This window comes from Aquila chrysaetos, chromosome 2, assembly GCF_900496995.4.
Source record: "Aquila chrysaetos chrysaetos chromosome 2, bAquChr1.4, whole genome shotgun sequence".
In the NCBI taxonomy this organism is placed as follows: domain Eukaryota; kingdom Metazoa; phylum Chordata; class Aves; order Accipitriformes; family Accipitridae; genus Aquila; species Aquila chrysaetos.
In genome coordinates this window covers 70,036,869-70,058,385 of record NC_044005.1, presented here as the reverse complement: position 1 = coordinate 70,058,385, position 21,517 = coordinate 70,036,869, and the positions used below count along the sequence as shown (strand labels likewise).

Genomic DNA, 21,517 nt, shown 5'->3' with positions numbered 1-21,517 from the left:
TATAATGGCTAATGGAAAAGACTAAAATTAGGGATACTGCTGCAACCAGATAATGAAATTAAATTTATATTTTATTATTTTTTACACACACAAGTGGGAAATAACTAGATTTTGTTTCTGGGATTTGACAAGACACATCATTTTCTAGAGCTCACTGACAGGCTGAAAATATTAATTTTGCAGATGGTTAACTGGAGATTTTACTTTTAGTTTTATTTTCCAACTTGACTCATGCTGTAAACTGTCTCCAGATATTGTTTAAACTGTTTCAACTGAACTTGGGATTATGCTTTTAATTTCTTTATTCAGGGACATGAGCTATAGAATAAAGCAAATCCTTTCATAATCTTATTTTTGTTCATGAAACAAATTCAGCAACTAGAGTGCAGGTCAGTCTGTAGCAGCACTATAAAGCCAAATGGAAGGTAATGGCCCCAACCAAAGCATTCAAAACCAACATAATCAGTGTACCAACATATGTCAAGCAACATATACATATCTGCTTTTCAATCAAAGTACCTTTTATTTTGCCAGGTAAGTTAAGACATCAAGACTTAGACAAGACAAGGCACTTTCATCTTGTCTTACCTTACTATCTTTCCCCCTAGCTGTAATTAAAATTTCAAACAGCAAAAAATTGTCTAAGTATTACTGTGATTAAAACTAGCACCTCTGTCAGATGGATGACAATTAGAAAAACAAAGCAAACTGGCACAGAAGTTGAAATATGAACAAGGCCAGAGTTATTTGGGTCATTCTCCCTTCCTGCAAGAACTATACGATTAAGAGAGCAGCTCACCCAGGCCAGGAAACAAATGTGCCTGAAAGAAGCTAGATTTACCCTGCTCATGTTTGTATAATGAATAGACACACTGAGGATACTTAATACTAACACATTTAAGACATACCTGTTAAGTCGCTCTAGTACAGAATCATCAGCTAAAGAAATCTCATCGAGGAGGAAAAAACCCTCCTCTTTCATTGCTAAAACAAGAGGTCCATCACACCACTCAAAGAGTCTAGAACCATCAGATTCCTCCTAAGAAATGGAAAAGGAAGTGAAAAGTCATTATAATTGCCACTTTTTGCTTCCATGGTCACACTATCCAAACTACTATCGATGCAAGACAAACCTGGTCTTTCGACCTCTGTCTGACTGGTCGCAGTCCTCCCAGGAAGTCTGAAGTCTCCATATGCAAGTGGCAATTTACTGAGTATAGCTTCTGATTTGTTAATGCTGCAAAGATCTGACAAATGGTAGTTTTACCACACCTGCAACAAAGTAATTTAATGGAAAGGGGAGAATTAAAAAAAAACCAAACAGGAAAGTCAGCTCACTTTGGACAGGATCCATACTTTCATTGAAGAGCTACGAGGCAAAGGCCCAGCATGCCAATCTCCTTCTGTTCCTTTCCTTGAAAGAAATGTATGCAAAACGAAGCCATTTTTGGCACAACTGTTGCTGACTTGCATACGATGCCTTTAATTGAATTTAAATCAATATCTGCATTGATGGATTTCTGCAGGTTCAAAGTCAAATTTATTTCAGCCTGCCCCTACAGGTACTCAACTGGCCTAGCATTTCACTAAACTGAAGATGCTACGTGTCTAGACCAAGCCTAAGTCTGAGGGAATAAACTGGTGAGTACCTAGAGTTCTCATTTATTACACTTAAATAATTTTACTTATCCCTTTTCTTGCGTTTTTGTTCCCTTCTCTCCTAGAAAAATTTACTCTCCAGCACAGGAGCAGACAGCATCTACTTCCACAACATCCTTTACAGCATATGAGGCAGTGGCACGGGTGAGAAGCAGTAGCAAGGCCAAATTCAAGCTCTTAGAAAATGTAAACCAAATGTGCTCTCAAACAGAAAAATGTCACAATTCCCCAAAAGCACCCTCTCCAGTGAGGCACTGTGAGATTCTACAGAGCACCTTGTGAAAGGTAGGGACAGAAGTCAGCTCACTTCAATTTTACTACTTTCTATATAATTTCTATATAGTTATATACATAATGCAGATAATCCCATTTAAAGACTTGTGCTGAAAGAGATGCAATTGCTTCCCCTCAAAAGGGAACTGTAGAAAACAGCAGCTGCAAGTCTGCCATGACAGAGGCTTAAATTGTCCCAGATCAAAGAAGCACTGAAGCCCACAAAATCATTTTGTGTCTGACCCAGTGGCTGGTGCAGCACTACAAAGAACTGCATCATAAAAAGCAAGGTTACCCAGTGTCTCCCACCAGCAGTACTGGTTCACCAAATTCCAGGGCTCGTCCCACCAAAATGGCAAGTCTCCTCATCCCTTGAGTCCAGACAATATGGCTAAAATCTCTGTCCATCACCGACATCTGCGTGGAGGATTTAGCTGCACAACACAAAGCAATCCATCAGCTTCAGTCACATCTAGAGAACTACCAGTGTGGTCCTTCTAAGAAACTCACCCAGCAGCTTTTGGACACTTTCCCCTGAGAAGAGAGACTCTGGATATAGTTTCTTCTTGAAGTGTTTTTCAAGGACGCTCTGAATAACATCCACCTCCTCCTGTTTCCTGACTCTGCCTGCCAGAAGCATAAAACCTACAAAACAGAGGAAGAGAGAAAGCAATTACTACCTCAATCAGCAACAAAACCTTATACTTAAGAACTAGGGTTAGAAAGCAATTCTACAGACACTTTAAAAAACTGAGGTAGCAGGGCTCACCATCATTTGCTAAGTGCTGAAGCCAGTCATACTCCTTCTCCAGCTGTTCTGCCAATCTGTACCTTTCAGCCCAACGAAACAGATCCCGCAGGGTAATGAACCCATGCTTCCCAGCAAACACTGTTGAACCTCTGCGGTAAGACTGTCATAAGAACAAAATGTGAGCCATTTTTTGCATTAACATGTCCGAATACTTAAAGCAAAGCTAATCAGTGCTCTCTGATGTGACACTTCTTCAAACAAACTGTATGGAGAACAAAAAAAAAAAAAAAAAAAAAAAAGTCTAGCACTGTCACAACTCCCAAACTCAAATTAACATTAAGTGGGTATTTGATAGGTACCAGGAACAGAATAATATAGATAATAATAAATAAAAACACTAAGAAGAAAATAGGTACCTGGAATAAAACAAAATCCAAGTAAAGATTAGGTTCTACAGCAAAACGTTAGCACTTTGAAGTGTGCTCTGGTTTGTGCTGCTAAAATTGCTTTTAAATACGAGATAGTTTTAGCTACACACTAAGTGTTAAATGCCTGTTAAACACAGGAGTGTCAGAACACATGCAAAATTACTGCTTAAAAATAATACCAAATTTAGCATGACCCAAAGACAACTACAAATCCAATACTGTACTTTGGATCCAGAGCAAGGCATTATTCTACGTATCAAATCCCAAGGCCTTTGGTTATTAATTCTTTCGCTGCTAGCTTTCTCTCAGATCTGACATCACCTTCCCTAAGTACTTCGGTGGATTCTCTTCCATCAATTATGGTTTAGGTTTTTAAACACCTGCCAGTTAGCAACACCTCTCCCTGCAAAGGAATTTCTATTACTTTGTGCTGAAATGTGTTTGCATGTCTTCTGCAAAAAGAAGAAAGACTCTCATACTTGCAGGTCTAACATGACTTTGACAAGCTTGCTGCAATAAGAAGGTGGCAAACTGCAACGCTTGTGCAGGATGGTTTCCAGTTCAGCACTTGGCAGTTCATCAAAATGCAGTTCCACAAAACGATTTCTGAAGGCTCTGGACAAAACCTAAAATATGAGACCATACTATTGCTTGAACTTTTTCCTTTGATATTCTTCATGTTATATATCTTCACACACACATCCAAAGGAAATATAGATATTTCACCTCTTCCCATCAGCAGGCGGGCATTCAGCCATTTCCAGGGAATCAGGGCTTCATCATGCACAATGGTTTTTTGGGGAAACAAACACTGAAAATCCCCCCCTTGCTTCTTCTTCCCCCAGCTTTATATGCTGAGTACGATGTCATATGATATGCGATAACCCTTTGTTCAGCTGGGGTGAGCTGTCCCAGCTGTGTCCCCTCCCAGCTTCTTGTACACCCCCAGCCTACTTGCTGGTGGGGTGGTGTGAGAAGCAGAAAAGGCCTTGGCTCTATGCAAGCACTGTTCAGCAATAACTAAGACATCTCTGCATTATCAACACTGTTTTGGTGACAAATCCAAAACATAGCACCATACCAGACACTATGAAGAAAATTAACTATTCCAGCCAAAACCAGTACAAAATGGACATCAATAGCCAAAGTCAAATCTCTTCTCCAGTGCTCTTAGACAAGAAATGCTGAGTCAAATATAATATACATGAACTCCAGTTCAGTAAAGCACTTAAATCTCTACTACTCAAAAAGAATTAGAAATTCAGTATCTGCAAAACAAGCAACTAACCTAAACAGAACCCAGCTGTACTGAAAGTTAGTCCACAGCCACCTCAACTCTCTACCTCTTGACAGTTTCACGTTAATTCTGCACTATGCATCTGAAAGTTTTTGCATCACACTTCTACGTACGAGAGAGATTAACTCCCTAGAGTCGTAGCTACTAAAGGGAAGAGATTATACAGACCTTTCTGCCACCATAAAGCCCTGGAGGATTCTGTGTAGCAAACAGCATGAAGCGAGGGTGAGCTTTGACAACTTCCTGGGTCTCAGTAATGAACAGCTCCCTGTTATCATCCAACAAACGGTTGAGAGCCTCCAGAACATCAGTGGGAGCCAAATTCAATTCATCTAGAACAATCCAGTAACCTTTTCTCATTGCATCTATGAGAATGCCTTGGAGGGAACAGAAAAAGTCCTAGTTAAAAATCTAACAAACTAAATCTAACAGAAGCGTGAATTCACATACTTCTAGCAACCAGTTTTCACTCAGTATAAATGGTAATCCAGAGACAGAAGCAACAGTGTTGTTTAAGTTGTTGAATTGTCTTCTTTATGTCCAGTAGGACAAGTATGATGAGACAAACATGAACTCTTAAGAAGAAAAAAGCAGTGAAGTGAGACAGGAATTTGGAGTAAGTATAATATGCCCACCCACCTTCCTTAAATACCAACTTCCCAGAGGGATCCGATGTATAACAGCCAATATATTCCTGGATGTCAGTATGCTCATGATTGTTAATCCTTACACAATGATTCCCAGTAGCAGCAGCCAACCAGCGAATTAAACTGGTTTTACCAACAGAAGTCTCTCCTTGAATCAGTACTGGATGAGTCCTAAAAGCAATGACCAAAATAGTGGTTTAGAAGCACAAGTCATATCTTTCTCATATAGAAGATATCAACATGATTTGAAATTTTCACAGATCTACATCACCAAAACTACATTACCAAAATATCACCACTTAACTCACTTGGAGTATCCAAGATCATACACTAACAGGGGAACACAAGTAACTTTACTCCCAAGTGCTAACTGCTACCCATGAAGCTTTACATGGCAGTGTGAAATAAGCAGGTTATTCTAACTGCAAATCTCTAGATTATCATTTAATTAAAACTAGGTATGGTGGTAAGATGGTTTAAGGAGACAAGAAATACATGTATAAATTCAAGTCACTTTATAATGAAAAGTTAACTGTAAAGTAGAAGGAAAATGGACATCACTCATGCCAAACAATAAAGGCTAGACAGGCACCAACACTCAAGGCCAAAATAAACATCTTTAACTTAGTTTTTTAATGGAAAAGTTGAAACAGACTTACCCTGCAGACACAACTCTGGCAATGTCTTTCAGATTAAGCTTGACTGAAGGGGTTAGCACATAAGTCTCATCTACAGTAGGTTCTTTATCCCCAGCTGAAATCCAGTATCCCTCTATAAGTATAAATCTCCCTCCTTGGGGTTTTGGTATTTGCTATGGAGACATGACAGAAATAACAGATTATACAAACGAGTTTCAATTTGCTAATGAAGACAACTACTGTTGACACCACTGCAATATATTCTGTAAGAAGTCGTTTTAAATTCATCCCTGAGCACTCCTGCAGTAAGCGCTGCCCCTTGTCACAGAATGCAAATTACAGCAAAAGCCTGACCAGATTATTTCAAGGTCATGAAGCAGGAATCTTTGCCAGTGCCATGAAGATAAAAATGTCTCAAGAGTCCTAGCACTGAATTTTAAAGTACACTTCCAAGCAGGAAATTGGCTTTTATCTTTTTCTATTCATATATATTTTCTAATACGAAGGGGGTTATTCTGAAACAAATACCTATGTCTTACAACTGGCTTCCCCATCCCACCTGCCCAGACCCCCATGCAAAACTCATACTGGGCTCCCAGCACTAGTGAGATTCTTCCTTTCCCATTAGAGACAAAGCACAGATGTTTGCTTCGGAACCATATGTTCTGAATTTGGAGTCTAAAAATAAAAAGCCTGTGAAAGCTCCTCAAAAGTCTGTGAAAGCTTTACAGTTGGAGTCACTGTATTAAGCTGCCCACACTCCACAATGCTGTAATTATTCAGACTTCCATATTTTTTCAAATTAACAAATAAACTAGCTAACATATGGGCATTTCAAGCCGAAGTAAAAAAATTACGAAGGAACAGTATTCATTTTTTTTTCTAGTTCTTATCTTTGTAACATGAAAAACAGGACTGCGAGAAGGAAATGTAAAAGAAAAAGGCGGAGAAGACAACTAAAAATAAATTCTACCCTGAATACTAAACAGCTCTATATAGGCTTAGTTACCTACCTGCTTGAGAAGGCTTTTGATGTTGCCAGAGACTATATGCTGGCATATTAGCTTTTGAACTACTGGGTGAGAACCTCTGTCAAGCTGCGTCAGGAAACTCAAACAGAAGCCCTAAGAAGAAGAATAATTTTGAGTGATAAAATGAAAAATCATTAGGGAAAAAAAAAAAAAAAAGATTAAAGAATCATTTCTGTTCAATACTGCACTTAGAAGAGAGGATTATCCTTTATCCAAACAGTCTTTGTAGCAAATACACACTGAAACAAACCCCAACATTGGTAATCACCTCATACAGTGAGCGTGGTATGCTGCTACATGGATTAGACGCTGCAAATCTCAATGCCCTGCAAAGTGTACGGAGACTATAGTGAGGTCTGTGGCCAGTTCCATCCACCAGCTTTGTTTCTGCTTCCTTTCTCACAGATAAATAAAAGCTGTAAAAATAAAGAGTTACACAGTGCTGTTACTGATCACACCATTGCTCTAAGGAATTAAACCCAAAGTATGAACACTTAAGCTTATCTTCAACTGTCACTTTTTCTAAAAGCTCCAGGTTAGGAAAGCCATGCCAAACTCTGCCATCTGTATAGTCAGTGAAGCAAGGCAACAGAATATTTTAGAATCATATTTCTGAGACAGCTTGATATACAGAGAATGACTATAAACTCAAAGTATTCTAAACATGTAACATTTCTTCAGGTTAATGAAGTGAGATAGTACACCTTGAACTAGGGGAAAGAAAGGTAACTTGATAAACACACAAGACTTTCATTGGTATGATCTACAGAAACAAACCATTTTAGTCTCAGATGGGAAAGAGAACTGCAACAACCGTGCCTTTTAACTGGTGCCACCAAGAAAGCAATTCTGAATAAGAAACCTCCCCACAAGTAGAGAAACCTTCAGAATTAAGAGGATGGACGTCTACCCTCTTCTGTTTCCTAAAGCCATGCAAACTGCTGCGTAGGAAGCATTATAGTGTTTCCCAAAACAGTCTAACTACAGACTACAGTTACGTGCTTTCTTTTTGTGACTTATTCCATCAAGGATTTAAGGAGATTACAACCAACTTACTTCACAATTCCTTGTACTGTATTTTTGTTCACATTCAAGCCTCTCAGATAATCCATGATAAGAACTTGCAAGTCCCCTTCATTTCTCAGTTCTTCTACATAAAGTTCAGTAAACCTGTAAGAATCAAATCAAACCATAACACTTAGACATCTGACCATATTAAAAAAATAATCATGTTATATATGATTCTCATGGTATATAACATTTAAAATGTGATATGTGCATTTTGAGCCATCATTTTAAATCTTAAGAATTCTTAAGTCAGCTGTGTAGTACTAATTCCCCTTACATCATTAAGCCTGTGGTTTACAAATATTACCGGAGTACTAACTTTTTACTGAAGAATAAATCTGAGTTTTTACACCTGTTGGATTTGATTGTGTGTGCCTCCATAACAAGTAATTAAAAAAAAAATATGAGGTATTACTAACACTTTCAAGTAATTTATCTGAATTATTTTAACCTAGTAGACTGAAAATGAACGATGGGACTATATTTTTTAAAATTAAAATTTTAAACAATTTGCAATAGATATCCAAACGTTACTACCTGAACACTGGAGCACTGACACAGCAGGAATGCTTTTCAAAGTGGACTCTCTAATGATCTCTGTTTTAAAAAGTGGACACTTATATCACCCATTCTAATTTTGTTATGACTAGCATATCCAGGTTGTTTTCTCCTTTTATAAATATCCAGCTCAGCAATGATAAAATGAGAAAACTTGACAATAAGCAAAGGAAAATTAGCAGCAAAACATGTACTCAGTGAAGTTCTGAGTATCTTTAAATACATCAACAGAATGTTTCACATTTAGTATGCTACACTGGCAGCTCTAGTTAATGAACATATTTTCTAACCGTTAGTTAGTCCGGTATATTTGCATCGGGTGTTGAATATGAGTCTGCAGCCCTTCCATACCATGCATTACAACAGCAAACAATAGCTCAGGACACACCACAGGAAACTTAAAACCAACTAAGCAATACCATTAACTTCAGAGGGGTGGATATTTTTGACAAATGCAAATATAATTTCATTTAAACTTAACAAGCCATGCTGAAGTCTCCTTTCTTCTGTACTACACTAACTTTCTCTCCTTTCACTACCAAGCCAGGAGAGCTAAAAGCAATAAAATCTTACTTTGCCACTAACAACTACAAACGATTAGTTACATAGAGTTAGGACCCCTCTATGGTCTTGCACAGTGTTTATGAATCTCATAAGGGACTACACATGTGACTTTTGGCACTCATGAGAGAAACTGCAACAAATACAAGCAGAAGATCTTTGCATTCAGGAACAGGCAGTACTGAAGAATGGATTTGCAACAATTCCAATTTCCTGGCCTCAGCTTAAATGTTTGAAGATCACAAGTTAAATATTTTGAATATCACACAACTGCTCCACTGTGTAAACCACCCTCCTTCTGAATGAACAAGGTTGGATACACAGCTTTTTGCAAGGATCATCAACCCTTCTGAGTTAAAGAGAAAGGCTGTTAAACAAACACAAAGCACTTGTCTTTATTATCCCCATCAGATACATAAACTGCTGCAGTAGCACTCCTGGGGACTGACAGCTTAATTGTAAATCATTTTGCTGCCCCCAGTGACAACAATCTACACTACTGCTAGACCATTTGCTCATGGTCAGCAACTTTACACAAGTCTTTTCCTGATGCTATTTCATGAAAAACCTTCACCCTGATGTGGAAAGCACCTCTCACAGGAAGTTAATTTGAGTTCAGACTTATATCCTTAGGCTTCAAATAAGGCATTCTTCACTGGGTCAACTTGTGAAGCTAGTTAAACTCTGAAAAAGACAGCGACTAAGTATTTTGTCACAGTATCATTATTTCCTACCTGTTTCTTATTCCCGGAGGAAGATTCTTCTTTCCAACATCAGTAGCTGGATTCATGCATGCAAACAAGCGAAAATCAGGGTGACGGACAAGAGGCTCTAAAGCAAAACAGAAATAAGAGACATAAGGTTAATGCTACACATAGGTTACTTATTATGTTAAATGAGGTATATTTCATCTAAGCCAGTTTTCTATTACTGCACTATGTCATTTTCTTAAAATACCATGGTGAAAAGTTTTCAAAGAATAACCCCATGTGATTTTATCAGAATTCTCTCTCCATCTTCACAACAGCCACAGGCAAGTGAAACCCTGACTTTTATTTGTGTGTAGCAGGATGTTTTAAGAACACAAAATATTTCAAAAATTATATAAGCCCTAAACTTGGAACTCCCTTTTGTCTCTTTCAGAACAATGGCCAGTGCTTCCCTTGGCCAGGAAGAAAACCCAGCCTAGGAAGCTCATACAACATTTGTCTCTATCTGTAGCTCCAGAAAACAATATTCAGCAATTGCATTTTTTACCTTTACATCTGTACTGGGTCTGGCTGGGAAGGAGTTAACTTTCTTCACAGCACCCCTGTGGTGCTGTTGAGAACACACCAATATTTTGGCTATTGCTGAATTGTGCTGGCACAGCACCAAGGCTTTCTCTTTTTACACACTCTGCCCGCCCTCCCCCAGCAACTAGGCTGGGACTGAGCAAAAAGTTGGGAGGGAACACTGTTGGGACAGCTGAACCAAACTGGCCAAAGTGATATCCCCTACTATATAACATCATACTCAGCAAAAAGAACTGGGGTAGAGGAAGAAGGGGAGGTGGTAATTTTTGTCTTCCAAGGTAGCTGTCACTTACGAGACTGGCTGGACTTTGGTCTGCTTGTGGGAGCTGGTTAGTGACTGCCTTTGCATCACTTGTTTCACATGACTGTTCTTGCTTTTGCTCTTCCTATTCTCTCCCCTTATCCTGCTGAGGGGTGGTGGGGTCAGAGGAGTGAGTGAGAAGCTGTATGGGTGCTTAGCTGCTGGCTGGGGTCAGCCCACAAGGACTCAGAAAAAGCAAATGCCTTCTACACGTATTTCTAGCTGGAGAATATATTTGCAGGATCAGTGAAAGACAGTAACTACAGTAGCAACTGAATGTCATGTCCCATGCCCTTATCTGTCAAGCTACTTCAACTTTATTTAAAAAAAAAAAAAAAAAAAAGTTACACTCCCTGAATAGTCTTTAGAGACAGCAATGCTTACTGAGGGCACTAGAGAGATCTGCTCCTTGTAGAGTCCAAAGAGGCAAAACCTACAACAACTTCTGCAGCTGAAATCTCCTGAGCCACAATGAATTAAAACTCCCACTTCTTGCACAAAAGTGTGAAGTTTATAAAGAACACATTATCCTCTTCTCCACACATTCATTTTAATGGTAAATCTTCTCAACTTATTTTGAGCCATATAGGATACGGAATTCAACTAGATATAGCATATATCTGTATGTCTTGGGATGACAAGATATAGCATAAGCAAGCACAGAAATAGTACCTGTGTCTCCTCTGTCTAGTAACACCAGCGACCCAGATGATCCTTCCAATAAACCACTCAGGCACTCTAAAGTCTCTGCTGCAGCCAAGTTAATCTCATCCAATAAAATCCACTCTCCTTTTTTTACTGCTTGTGCCAGAGTACCCTAAAAATAAGATAAATTTGTTAATCACCTCACCAGCAAAGGTGTATCAACTGAAGCATCTGTATACTGGAAATACTTGGTTTGCAGTCTATGGGTTGATCAGACAAATGGCAATTCCAGACCTTTTACAGGAATAGCAGTTTTATTGCTCTCCCTCAATAATAGCAACTATTTTGCAAGTCACAGAAGTCAGACAGTTATCACCATTATCAGTTACCATTTAGACTGACTCAGATATAACAGAATTAAGCTCTCTTATTTGTGCAATGTTGCCTGTCAGTGATATCCATCACTGTGGTGCATAAGCTTCACTGACACCACTACGAGAATAAAGACAGTCATCTAAAGAAATCCAAAGACACAAGCAATATTACATTCCTCAGGGAACTGTACCTTATTAATTAAAACTATAATTAAGTCAGAGATTCTCCAACTATTCATACAGTCATTTTTTAAAAAGAGGTCGTTACACACTTTACATGTAACTTGAGAGAGTACATTCAGACTAACAGGGTGACAAGGAACAAGCATGCATAAACCATCATAGTTTCCCCTAATCACACTTGATGTCATTAGAATATTATACCATGGGTTTGAAATATGTAAAAAAAAAATCACTTCTAGATAAACAGCACAGATTCATAATATTAAATCCTTTACAGGAATCCCTAGGCAGGAGCATGTCCTACTGGAGACTGATCAAGATGATATGACATACTGCTGGTATTCTGTTATACCAGTCCTAATTCCTATTACACAGCATTGAATTAACGTGTAACCACAAAACATTCTCCCACTCCCCATCTAACCACCACCTCCTTGAAGTAGCACACTTCATTCCACAGAGTTATCATGGAACAAGTTTTATGTCACAGCAAGATTCTTGCCAGGAAGTTAGTTATACAATACTGATTGCAACGCCTTTTAAATGCTTCTCCTTATTATTCCTAGCATCAAAATGCAAATCTCTAAATACCTCAACAAATGCAAAGAGAAGAGCATTTTCCGTCATTTTCATCTGTTGATGAGCATGATTCAGTTTAATACCAAATGCCTCCCACTTTTCCTTCAGTGGTAAACCTGTAACCAAAATAAAGTTAAGCTTGTACCATCAGAACAATAGCACAAAAAACGTTTAACAACAGTATTTTAATCAAGCTGTTTCAAGCACAGAGATACAAGAGTAAGCTTGGCTGAGCAACGAAAACATTCAAGTTCTACAGATGACATCTCATGAATTAAAAAAAAAAATAATTACGTTTTGCTGGTTTGGCTTTTTGTTTGTTGTGGGGTTTTGGGGTGTGTGTGTTTGTTTTTTGGGGTTTTTTTTTTGTTTGTTTGTTTTTTTTATTTTAGCTGAACACTACTGACATATGGGTACAGACAATTTGCTATTTATTCCAGCACGTTGTAGCTTAGGAGCAAATACTTATGCTGCACTTGGTTCCAGCTCTCCAATTCTCAGAAAGAGGCATCTCAGAAAAATAAATCCAAATTTGCAAACCTTATGACAGAACAGATTAACAATGAACACTTCAGTATCAGTAAAAACACTGTTGCTTATCAGTTATAACATTATTTACTATTGCACTTATTTAAGATATTTGTTTAAAGTCACAGCCTGAGGTATATGCAGCATCATAATGACTCAAGTCGCTAGCTTTGCACGTTAGCTTGTCTTTATTTTAGGATTGTCAATACTTGCAACAAATAGTCTTTAAAACCTCTTTTTTTGTTGGTTTCGGTTTTTTTGGTTGGTTTTTTTTTTTACATTTGTGGGCATTTATTTTAATATCTGCATATTCAGAAGAACCAGTTAAAAGAAGAGGTGAGACAGTTCATAATTAAGTTTACTTGCCCCATACTGAATGAAAGCTACAACTTCATTTGTTCAGCAGGTCTAGAACCAGAAACCATTCCATGCAAGACAAAGTATCAATACTGCCTCTGCCCAAAATGGATTGTGAAGTATAAACCAAGAAAAACTTACATGGAGACAAAACCACAATGAAAGAAAGTAAAGCACTAGGCGAGTCAGCATCAGTGACAGCGAAACCAAGTAATCATCAAGGTCAAAGTCATTACTACCCTAAGAGAGCTATTATTTTGGGTTTGGGATTTTTTTTGTTGTTTTATTTTGCTTTGGTTTTAGAATAGGATATATTTGTGAGACCTAACAAGGTTCCAGGGCTGAAACAAAGTATGAATGCATTCACATGGAAGACTGACACACAAACAATGATGACTGTTCACCAACACAGCATACAAGTAAGTGCTGAGTGGAGATGAGATGTCAAGGGCACCACAGGTCAGGCAAGTCAACCTTCACACTGTCAGACATAGCTTACAGCAGTGGTGAGTTTGAAAAAGGAAAAAAAAACCCACAAAACAAAACACTAACCCAACCACTATTCTAACCGTATTTTTAATGTTTTGTTGTAGTCAGAGATTGCATTTTTCAAAACCAGAAGAAAGGATGTAATAAAAGGAGATTAAAAAAAAAAAAAAACCAAACCACAAACAAACCCAAATTCAACGAACAAAAAAATTCACCACTATTTATCTACTCTCTGCAATGGTTCACCACTAATGATGTGTGTTTGATCAGTCTGAATTCTCACCAGATGCATTTTCTTTTGCTTCCTTATTAATAGCAGATTTATGAATATGTTGCATTAGTTTCAGCAGATCATGCCAACGTTTCTGCCTGTAGCAGGTCTGAATGTGTCCCAAGAATGTCTGATTTTTCTTCCTAGAGAATGTCTGAGAGAAGAGTTCTTCAAAAGACTCTCGCAGAGGTAGCCAGATGAGCTTGTTATCCACAGGCTTGTAACTGAAGAGAAACAAGGGTAATTGCTTATTTTACACAGGAACATGAACTAGCATCTGTGAACTGAAACAACAACATTGTGCATGAAAGAACCCTGGGTTCCAAAGTCTTTTACTCAGCTAATGAATGAAGTAAAATTGCACATATTTAAATGCAACTTATGAGGCAATTTTTTAAAGACAGGACCAGCCTGATAAGTATTTTTACTACTACCAACCAGTACGTCCAGTGAATATTACATCATATTTATATTGAACAACTTAGCCATTTTTAAAGAGACATTGGGTTGTGCTTTTAAATGACCTCACCACATACATATGTTGACACAGTTCAGTGAAACTGCCTCTGGTCTTCAGCAAGAACAACAAGGTTTCTGCATGCAAACATGTTTCTTAAAATATTTATGCTATTACAAAACAGATACATGTCTAAAAACAATTCTTTGACAACACAACTATACTTGCATTAGGAGCTTGTTCTGATACTGCCAATTTGTTATGCAGAACAGACAAAACAGTATTCAGTGACTCACCCCCCTAACAGATCTGCTGTGTCACTTTGTTGGTTCATGTTGATAACCCTCAAATGGTGTCCTTGAAATAGAAATAGAAAGCACCATCAACCTGTGGGATTTTTTTTGTTTGCTTGTTGTTTTTTTAAATCATCTTCATATAGAAGTTACAGTCTTCACTTTATTTACCTGTAATATGAGCAAGGTACTGAACAGTTGAAGTTTTGCCAGTTCCTGTTTCACCAACCAAAAGCACAGGCTCTCCTTTGACAACACACACTGCAAGCTGTTCAATCAATACTGCAGACGGCCGTGTGGCAGCAAAGGTTTGTTTTGCTCTGAAAAAAAAAACAACAAAGGAAGCAACTCAAACCCAAGATTTATCAAGGAGCTTATTTCAATTTTTAGAGGAGTGGCTTGATTTAGGATTTTTTTATTTATTTATTAAAAGTATAGGTTTGGAAAAAATTAGTTCCAAGATACCCTTATAAGATACTTATTTTTTTCAAGTTACAGTCTAGAAATTCAGTGTTTCCAAAGAGCTTCCTGGCCAGTGCAGTTTATGCCACATACTACAAAAATCTCTCTTTAAAAAGACAGATTAATCAAAATCTTATTATAACAGCTGTAGATCCACACTGCTTTCAAGAAACTCCAGTTCAAAAGAAGCTGAAAATCTCCATGCTTTGGCTGCCAGAACTGTGATGCAGACAGCCTTAAAGATACCCAAGGTAAAACTCAGATCACAAGAGAAAGAACTCATATTCTTTTCATTAGAGTAAGAATATCCAATTTGCATTTTTTTTTTATTCCTGTGACTTCCAATCTATTCTATTCCACCACAAAAATATTTTGATTCACATGGAAACTACATGATATTCTACCTTTGTACAGTGAGAGCCTGGGTTTGTTTCTTCATGAGATGCACTCTTCCGACAGAAACTTCTTGTTCCCGTATTAGAATTTCTGGTTTATAGAGTTCACAGAAGAACTCTACCTGTGAAGAAAGCACCAACATTTACAATACTAATTGCCTACAACATCACACCAAGAACACCCATGCTATGCTACCAGTATCACTTTGCAGCAAGCTAATTTTTCATGGTAAGATTTTATATTTTGCAGATTTTACATACTCATCACCTAAAATACTGAAGGACCTTGAAAGTGTTACTGTCCATACAAATGTCATTTTTCAATTTAGTAACTTGGTAATGGGTCTGTGCCATTATGTTTCTACTTTGTCTACTTCCATGGTAGTTCAACTACATAAACTTCAATCTGGGAACAGTTATCTTAACTAATAAAACCCAAATCACCTCTCTCAAAAAAGCCTTGGTGAATACCTCTGTGTAAACAAGGATATTTTGACATTGGCAGAGGATAATACATTCCTGTATTGAAATAATGCAAAGGAAGAAGGACAAACAGAAAAAGCCATACAAGTTTCAGGAATCCATCTGTCCACCCAGCTGGCAATTTTCTCCATCTTAAAGTAACAAAGGAGGGAGTTTTCTTTGCAATCAAACTTCTATAGTCAGAAATACTTGACAAAGTAATGATTTAGTTTAATTCAGCCATTTATATCACACACTATTAATATATAGGCTCTAGAGACGTACTTGATTTTGGAATCAATGATTACAGAACAAGTTGTAAGGAAGATTATGTTTCTCTCTGATCTCTTCAGGTGATTAAAGTTCACTGTAACCACCAAAGAAAAAACACATTCTTTACTACTCTGTGCATCTAGCAGTATCATGCACTTAGGCAAGTGTGCTGTTCCAGCTGTGTGATCCTTCTTTTGCATGAGGCAGCCATTTGCAATCTGCTCTGAAATAGGCTCACTGGAACTTTCAGAGAAAAAAAACACAGCTGAAAATAAAACACGAGAAAACTGCAGATCCCAGGATAGTACAGAAAGGAAAAAAAGTGTTTGGGACAGAGAGATGGGCAAAATTTAAAAGAAAAATAGTAGAACACTGACCTGGTTTTGGCTGGGATAGAGTTAATTTTCTTCCTAAGAGCTGATATAGTGCTATGTTTTGGATTCAGTAAGAGAAGAATGTTGATAACACACTGATGTTTTCAGTTGTTGCTGAGTAGTGTTTAGACTAAGTCAAGGATTTTTCAGCTTCTCATGCCCAGCCAGCAAGAAGGATGGAGGGGCACAAGAAGTCGGGAGGGGACACAGCCAGGGCAGCTGACCCAAACTGGCCAAAGGGATATCCCATACCATGTGATATCATGCTCAGTATATAAACTGGGGGGAGTGGGGCTGGGAGAGATTGCAGCTCGGGAACTAACTGGGCATCAGTTGGCGAGTGGTGAGCAATTGCATTGTGCATCGCTTGTTTTGTATATTCCAATCCTTTTATTATTATTGTCATTTTACTATTTTTATTATTATCACTATTATTTTCTTTCTTTCTGTTCTATTAAACTGTTCTTATCCCAACCCACGAGTTTTACTTTTTTTCTCGATTCTCTCCCCCATCCCACTGGGTGGGGGGGAGTAAGCGAGCAGCTGCACAGTGCTTAGTTGCTGGCTGGGGTTAAACCACAACAAACACATTTAAATTAATCACTAGAAAAATTGCAAGTTAAAGAATATTACCAATAAACACCATGTTAATTATAGCTCAACATACCTTTTTCTTGGAAATGTTTAGTTTACTTCCAATAACTTTTGCCATTTTCTGTCTGCTCCCTTGGTTGGACAGCATAGCTGTGAAACAGTCCAATGCCTGTCAAGGGGAAAACAAACCAACTTCTTCAATTCAAATTTTGTATGATATGATCTGACAAGCACCATCTTAATTTACATGAGCCTGAATCCAATCTAGACATGGTAAATAAAATCATTTCACTCTCCACAGATCGAGTCAAACAATGGAGTTCAAAAGGATGTAATAAGAACTTCTAAAATCTGTGGTGTAGTGCGTTTCTACTGAAAGAAAAAAAAACTTTTCAATTCCCAGTCACAGAAGCTATTTTTAGATGAATGGACCAAAACGGAGAAGGAAGTAACGTTGTAAGATCTCACGTCTTAAAAGCACCTCTGACTGATGCATGCCCAAAAAATTCCAAACCTGGAATGCAAATTGATGCATAGGAAAGTAGGAATGAAGCCTCATATTACAAGAAAAAGGAAAGATCTTAAAACTTTTACTCTCAGTCATATGCAATCCCAGCTCATATCAGTTAAAACTATGTTGCAGCATGCTGTTTGTACAACAGCACTAAGTCTAGATTGGCTTTCAGCACATTAGTACAACTTTCCTAGTAGTAAGGAAAGCCTCCAATAGATGGATCACAAACATTCCAACTACAGTCCAATTGCTTCAGATAAAACTACACGTAAATTCCCATCTCACATCCCCAAACAGAGTATTTCAAGATCTGTGAGACAATGCTAGAATGTGGGTAAGCAATTTCTGGATCAAGTCTTACTGCACCTCCTGAAAAATATTCACTGCTGTGGTTGAAGAATTACTGTCGAAGTTGTAAGCAATCCTGCTGCACCAATTCAGTAAGTCTCTAAAAAGAAAAACAAAAAGATTTGGTACAATCAAGCAAAAACGCACAGCACCTTCTTTCACGTTCAGCTTAGGTCATTATGTCCTCTTCTGGCAATTGCACATTCAGTTGTTGTGCAAGTTGAACACAGGAAGACACATATAAATAAGATGTTAATTCTAAAGAGTAGCTGAGCACATAAAGACCAACAGTGTTGCTTTCAGATATGTTGCTTAGAAATAGATAATACATACTCCATTAAACCATAAAGTAATTATGAAATAGAAAAAATGAAAAGCAGCAAGCTTTTCATCCAGAAAGGTATAAAACCCCCCTATTTTTTTCAAGATACTGATTCCTTATCAACAATAAAATCTTCCAAAAGGCAAGAAAAGGAAACATCTAATTCTAGAAAAACAACAGCTGTTTTAAAATTAGTGGCATTCCTATGCTTCACAAAAATATTGGGTACTACCCACACCTAGTATTTACTGACTAATTCACAAAGCACTAGTTACAGAAATTCCACAAGTAGAATTGACATTTGGTATGACAGGAAGAAGTAATTGAACATCAAGCTGCATTTCATCATAAAAATTCTGAAATTAACAGTACACTACAGATCTGGTTATTTTCAGTCATCTGCAAGTTAGAATGTTCTGAGCGTCTAATATGAAATTATCTAGATAAGCAAATATATACAACTGCTGAAAACATTATCTACTAGCACATTTCAGTTCTTAACTAGAACTGATATTTTGTGTTAAAATGAATTGAGAAGTAATCCATATGGCTTGATACCGACTCAGCACCACATATGACAAAACCTACATTTTTTTCTCAAAAAAAAAAATGCAAATAGGAAGTCCTACATAATTCAGATTGAGATTTTTTTAAAAGATACATTAATCATTATTTTAAAATGAAAAATGGATTTTCCCAGTTTTTATGAAATTTCAGTTTAGTTATTCAAACTTTTATTACTATTTTTAAAAAATTAAGAAAAATAACAAAGATACACCCTTTTATCTCTGCAGTTAGCTGACTAAATTTTCTTCTAATAAACGTGTAAGAAAAGACAACCTTAGAGATAGTTCTCGTCCTTCCAGATTTGGTTTCTTATTTTCTGATCTTGATTCTGATGAATCTTCTGGTGTGTGCCTGGAGCCAGAAGCACTATTTTCTGATGCCTGATACTTGTCTCCTGTAAGGTGAATGTAAATGTCTAGCAAGTGATCAGTTACAAGAGCAAGGTTGGGGTATCTCCTTTGAAGAACCTGAAAAATGAAAGAAAAAAGAAAATAAATAAATAATAATAAAAAATCTTTAGCATTGGAAGGAAACCACCAGCCCCCCAAATTTTAATAGGATACACTTCAATAGATACAGAAGCTAGCAAGCTGCACAAAACCGCCTTCTTGAAATCTCTCATCTGAAAAAATAAGTTATTGTGACTTGTATGATATCGATTTTGATGCCAGAAGCGAATTTTGCCAACTCAACTTTACTTCATTTAATACATTTGCACAAATACCAACAGGAAGAGAAAAAGGTACATTCAACCCTATCTAAACTCAAATCATACAACTTTAAAACTGATAACAAAAGTTCTTACCTCCTGTCCTTTTTATGATTGAATTTTTTTGAGCATTCAAGTTGCTTATTCACTGGGCTGATAAAGACACATTAAGGGGCTAATTTTTCTTCTGTAATTTCCTTTCAGCCCAGTTCTCTCTGTTAAGCTTGCCAACCAAAATTATTGCTTCCCAAAATAAGCCTTTCACAGATACAGGCCAGAAAGACTGGTCCTACCCTGCCAGACTGACTTTTAAGATTAACCACCAGAACATGAGTCTATTTTCAAGACAAGCACATGTTTTCTACCACTGTCTCTTCTTCTTCTACTACAGAATCTTACACAGTGTTTGATTTATATTTTTTTATGACTTGAGCTAGAAAGTTACAAAAAAGAACAGAAAGAACCTCATGGTAAGTGACACATTTAGCACTGAAGCTTCCTTTTTTCTTAAGGTTTTGACAGCCAAGCTTTACTTGAATATCGGTCCTTTGTGAAGGTCATCTTTGACATCAGTTCGGCCAGATAGCCGTTTTTAATAGTGCAACTGTGAGCTTCCTAGAATTCCTGCCCACTTGGATCTATTTGTAGTAGAAGCAGCTACAGCACAGAAGCATGTGTATGTGCAGCAAACTGTCTGCAGAGGCCTCCCCGTGCATCTACTTGCTTCCCCTCCAACAAAATCTGCAAGTATGAAAGTTAAGTGCTGTTCTTGCCCCATTCCTAACAATTAGCTGACAAATGACAAAAATGGAAAAACACACAGATATTTAAGGTCACCCATAACTGTGCTGGCTACTGAACAAGTCCCAAGGAATGAATGAATCCTACTGAAAAACTATCTTCTTCATTCTAGAAAATTCAGAACTTTCTCCTCAACTCTTCTGCTAGAGACTGTTCACCCCCTTTTCCCTTAGGTAAGGCTGTTTTAAAATCAGATCCTATTCTGAGCTCTGTATCACAAGGAGAATCTCTAGAGAATTCTATTTTCATTTAAGCCCTGGGCTCCCTTAATTTTTTGAAGCACTATACAAAGCAAACATTCCCTAGAGATGCTAACAAAATATGTCAATAGAAACAGTTATTTGTAATTGATAACTGACCATTTTTTTATCGCAAAGCTTAGAACTCAGGATTAGAGTAAGCTCAATTTTTTCTTTCTTTTTTTCTCTGTTTTTAAATCTCTGTGGGCTACAGAATGGCTAAGTAATTTGATTCTTAGACCCGTTCAAAACAGAACTGTGTTTGCCAAGGCAAGTTCCAGGAATCTTTGTCCAATTCACTTCAAACTTTCCTGACAAACTGCCCAGTTACTTCAAAATTGGCAGGATAAATCTGAAATAAGGGTGTATTGTGGAACTTGGGGATAAAAATAAGGATCAAATTTATTACTGAAAAGCATTTATTACCCTTAATTGAAACAGTTATTCTCATGCCACAACAGAGCAACACACACCATACCTCCTTGAGTTCTCCTTTGTTCATGTTATCCAGATGTATTTTGGTCCAATATTTGTCCAGAAGAGCAGCGTGGCTGCTTTGCTGCCTGTACCAACCGCCACCACAACTAAATAACCTAAATCAAAACAACATGAAGAAACACAGCGTATCATGACTGCTGAAGAATTCAACATTTTCAGTGCATTCCTGTGCATCAAAGAACATGTTGCACACTGCTGGTACAGCATAATGTGCATGCATAGATCACCCACTGTTTGTCACTGTACTGTCACATACCCTATCTTTGCTTCTCAAAT

At 37.5% G+C, this 21,517-nt stretch overlaps 1 protein-coding gene across 1 annotated transcript in view; it reads right to left on the bottom strand.

The window, feature by feature from the left end:
• Positions 1-21,517, bottom strand: part of MDN1 (midasin AAA ATPase 1) — a 102,824-nt gene that overhangs the window by 65,571 nt on the left and 15,736 nt on the right. Inside the window, exons 9-31 of the mRNA XM_030029692.2 lie at positions 21,222-21,336; positions 19,268-19,461; positions 18,124-18,205; positions 17,317-17,412; positions 15,550-15,662; positions 14,855-15,003; positions 14,687-14,747; positions 13,946-14,157; positions 12,301-12,404; positions 11,180-11,324; positions 9,646-9,742; positions 7,781-7,894; positions 6,993-7,140; positions 6,707-6,817; positions 5,715-5,866; positions 5,048-5,226; positions 4,577-4,785; positions 3,591-3,737; positions 2,702-2,843; positions 2,443-2,577; positions 2,228-2,366; positions 1,134-1,272; positions 909-1,039 (exon numbers count right to left, since the gene is read on the bottom strand). Coding sequence (XP_029885552.1) covers positions 909-1,039; positions 1,134-1,272; positions 2,228-2,366; positions 2,443-2,577; positions 2,702-2,843; positions 3,591-3,737; positions 4,577-4,785; positions 5,048-5,226; positions 5,715-5,866; positions 6,707-6,817; positions 6,993-7,140; positions 7,781-7,894; positions 9,646-9,742; positions 11,180-11,324; positions 12,301-12,404; positions 13,946-14,157; positions 14,687-14,747; positions 14,855-15,003; positions 15,550-15,662; positions 17,317-17,412; positions 18,124-18,205; positions 19,268-19,461; positions 21,222-21,336 — 3,114 coding nt within the window. The remainder of the gene's footprint in view (positions 1-908; positions 1,040-1,133; positions 1,273-2,227; positions 2,367-2,442; positions 2,578-2,701; positions 2,844-3,590; positions 3,738-4,576; positions 4,786-5,047; positions 5,227-5,714; positions 5,867-6,706; positions 6,818-6,992; positions 7,141-7,780; positions 7,895-9,645; positions 9,743-11,179; positions 11,325-12,300; positions 12,405-13,945; positions 14,158-14,686; positions 14,748-14,854; positions 15,004-15,549; positions 15,663-17,316; positions 17,413-18,123; positions 18,206-19,267; positions 19,462-21,221; positions 21,337-21,517) is intronic.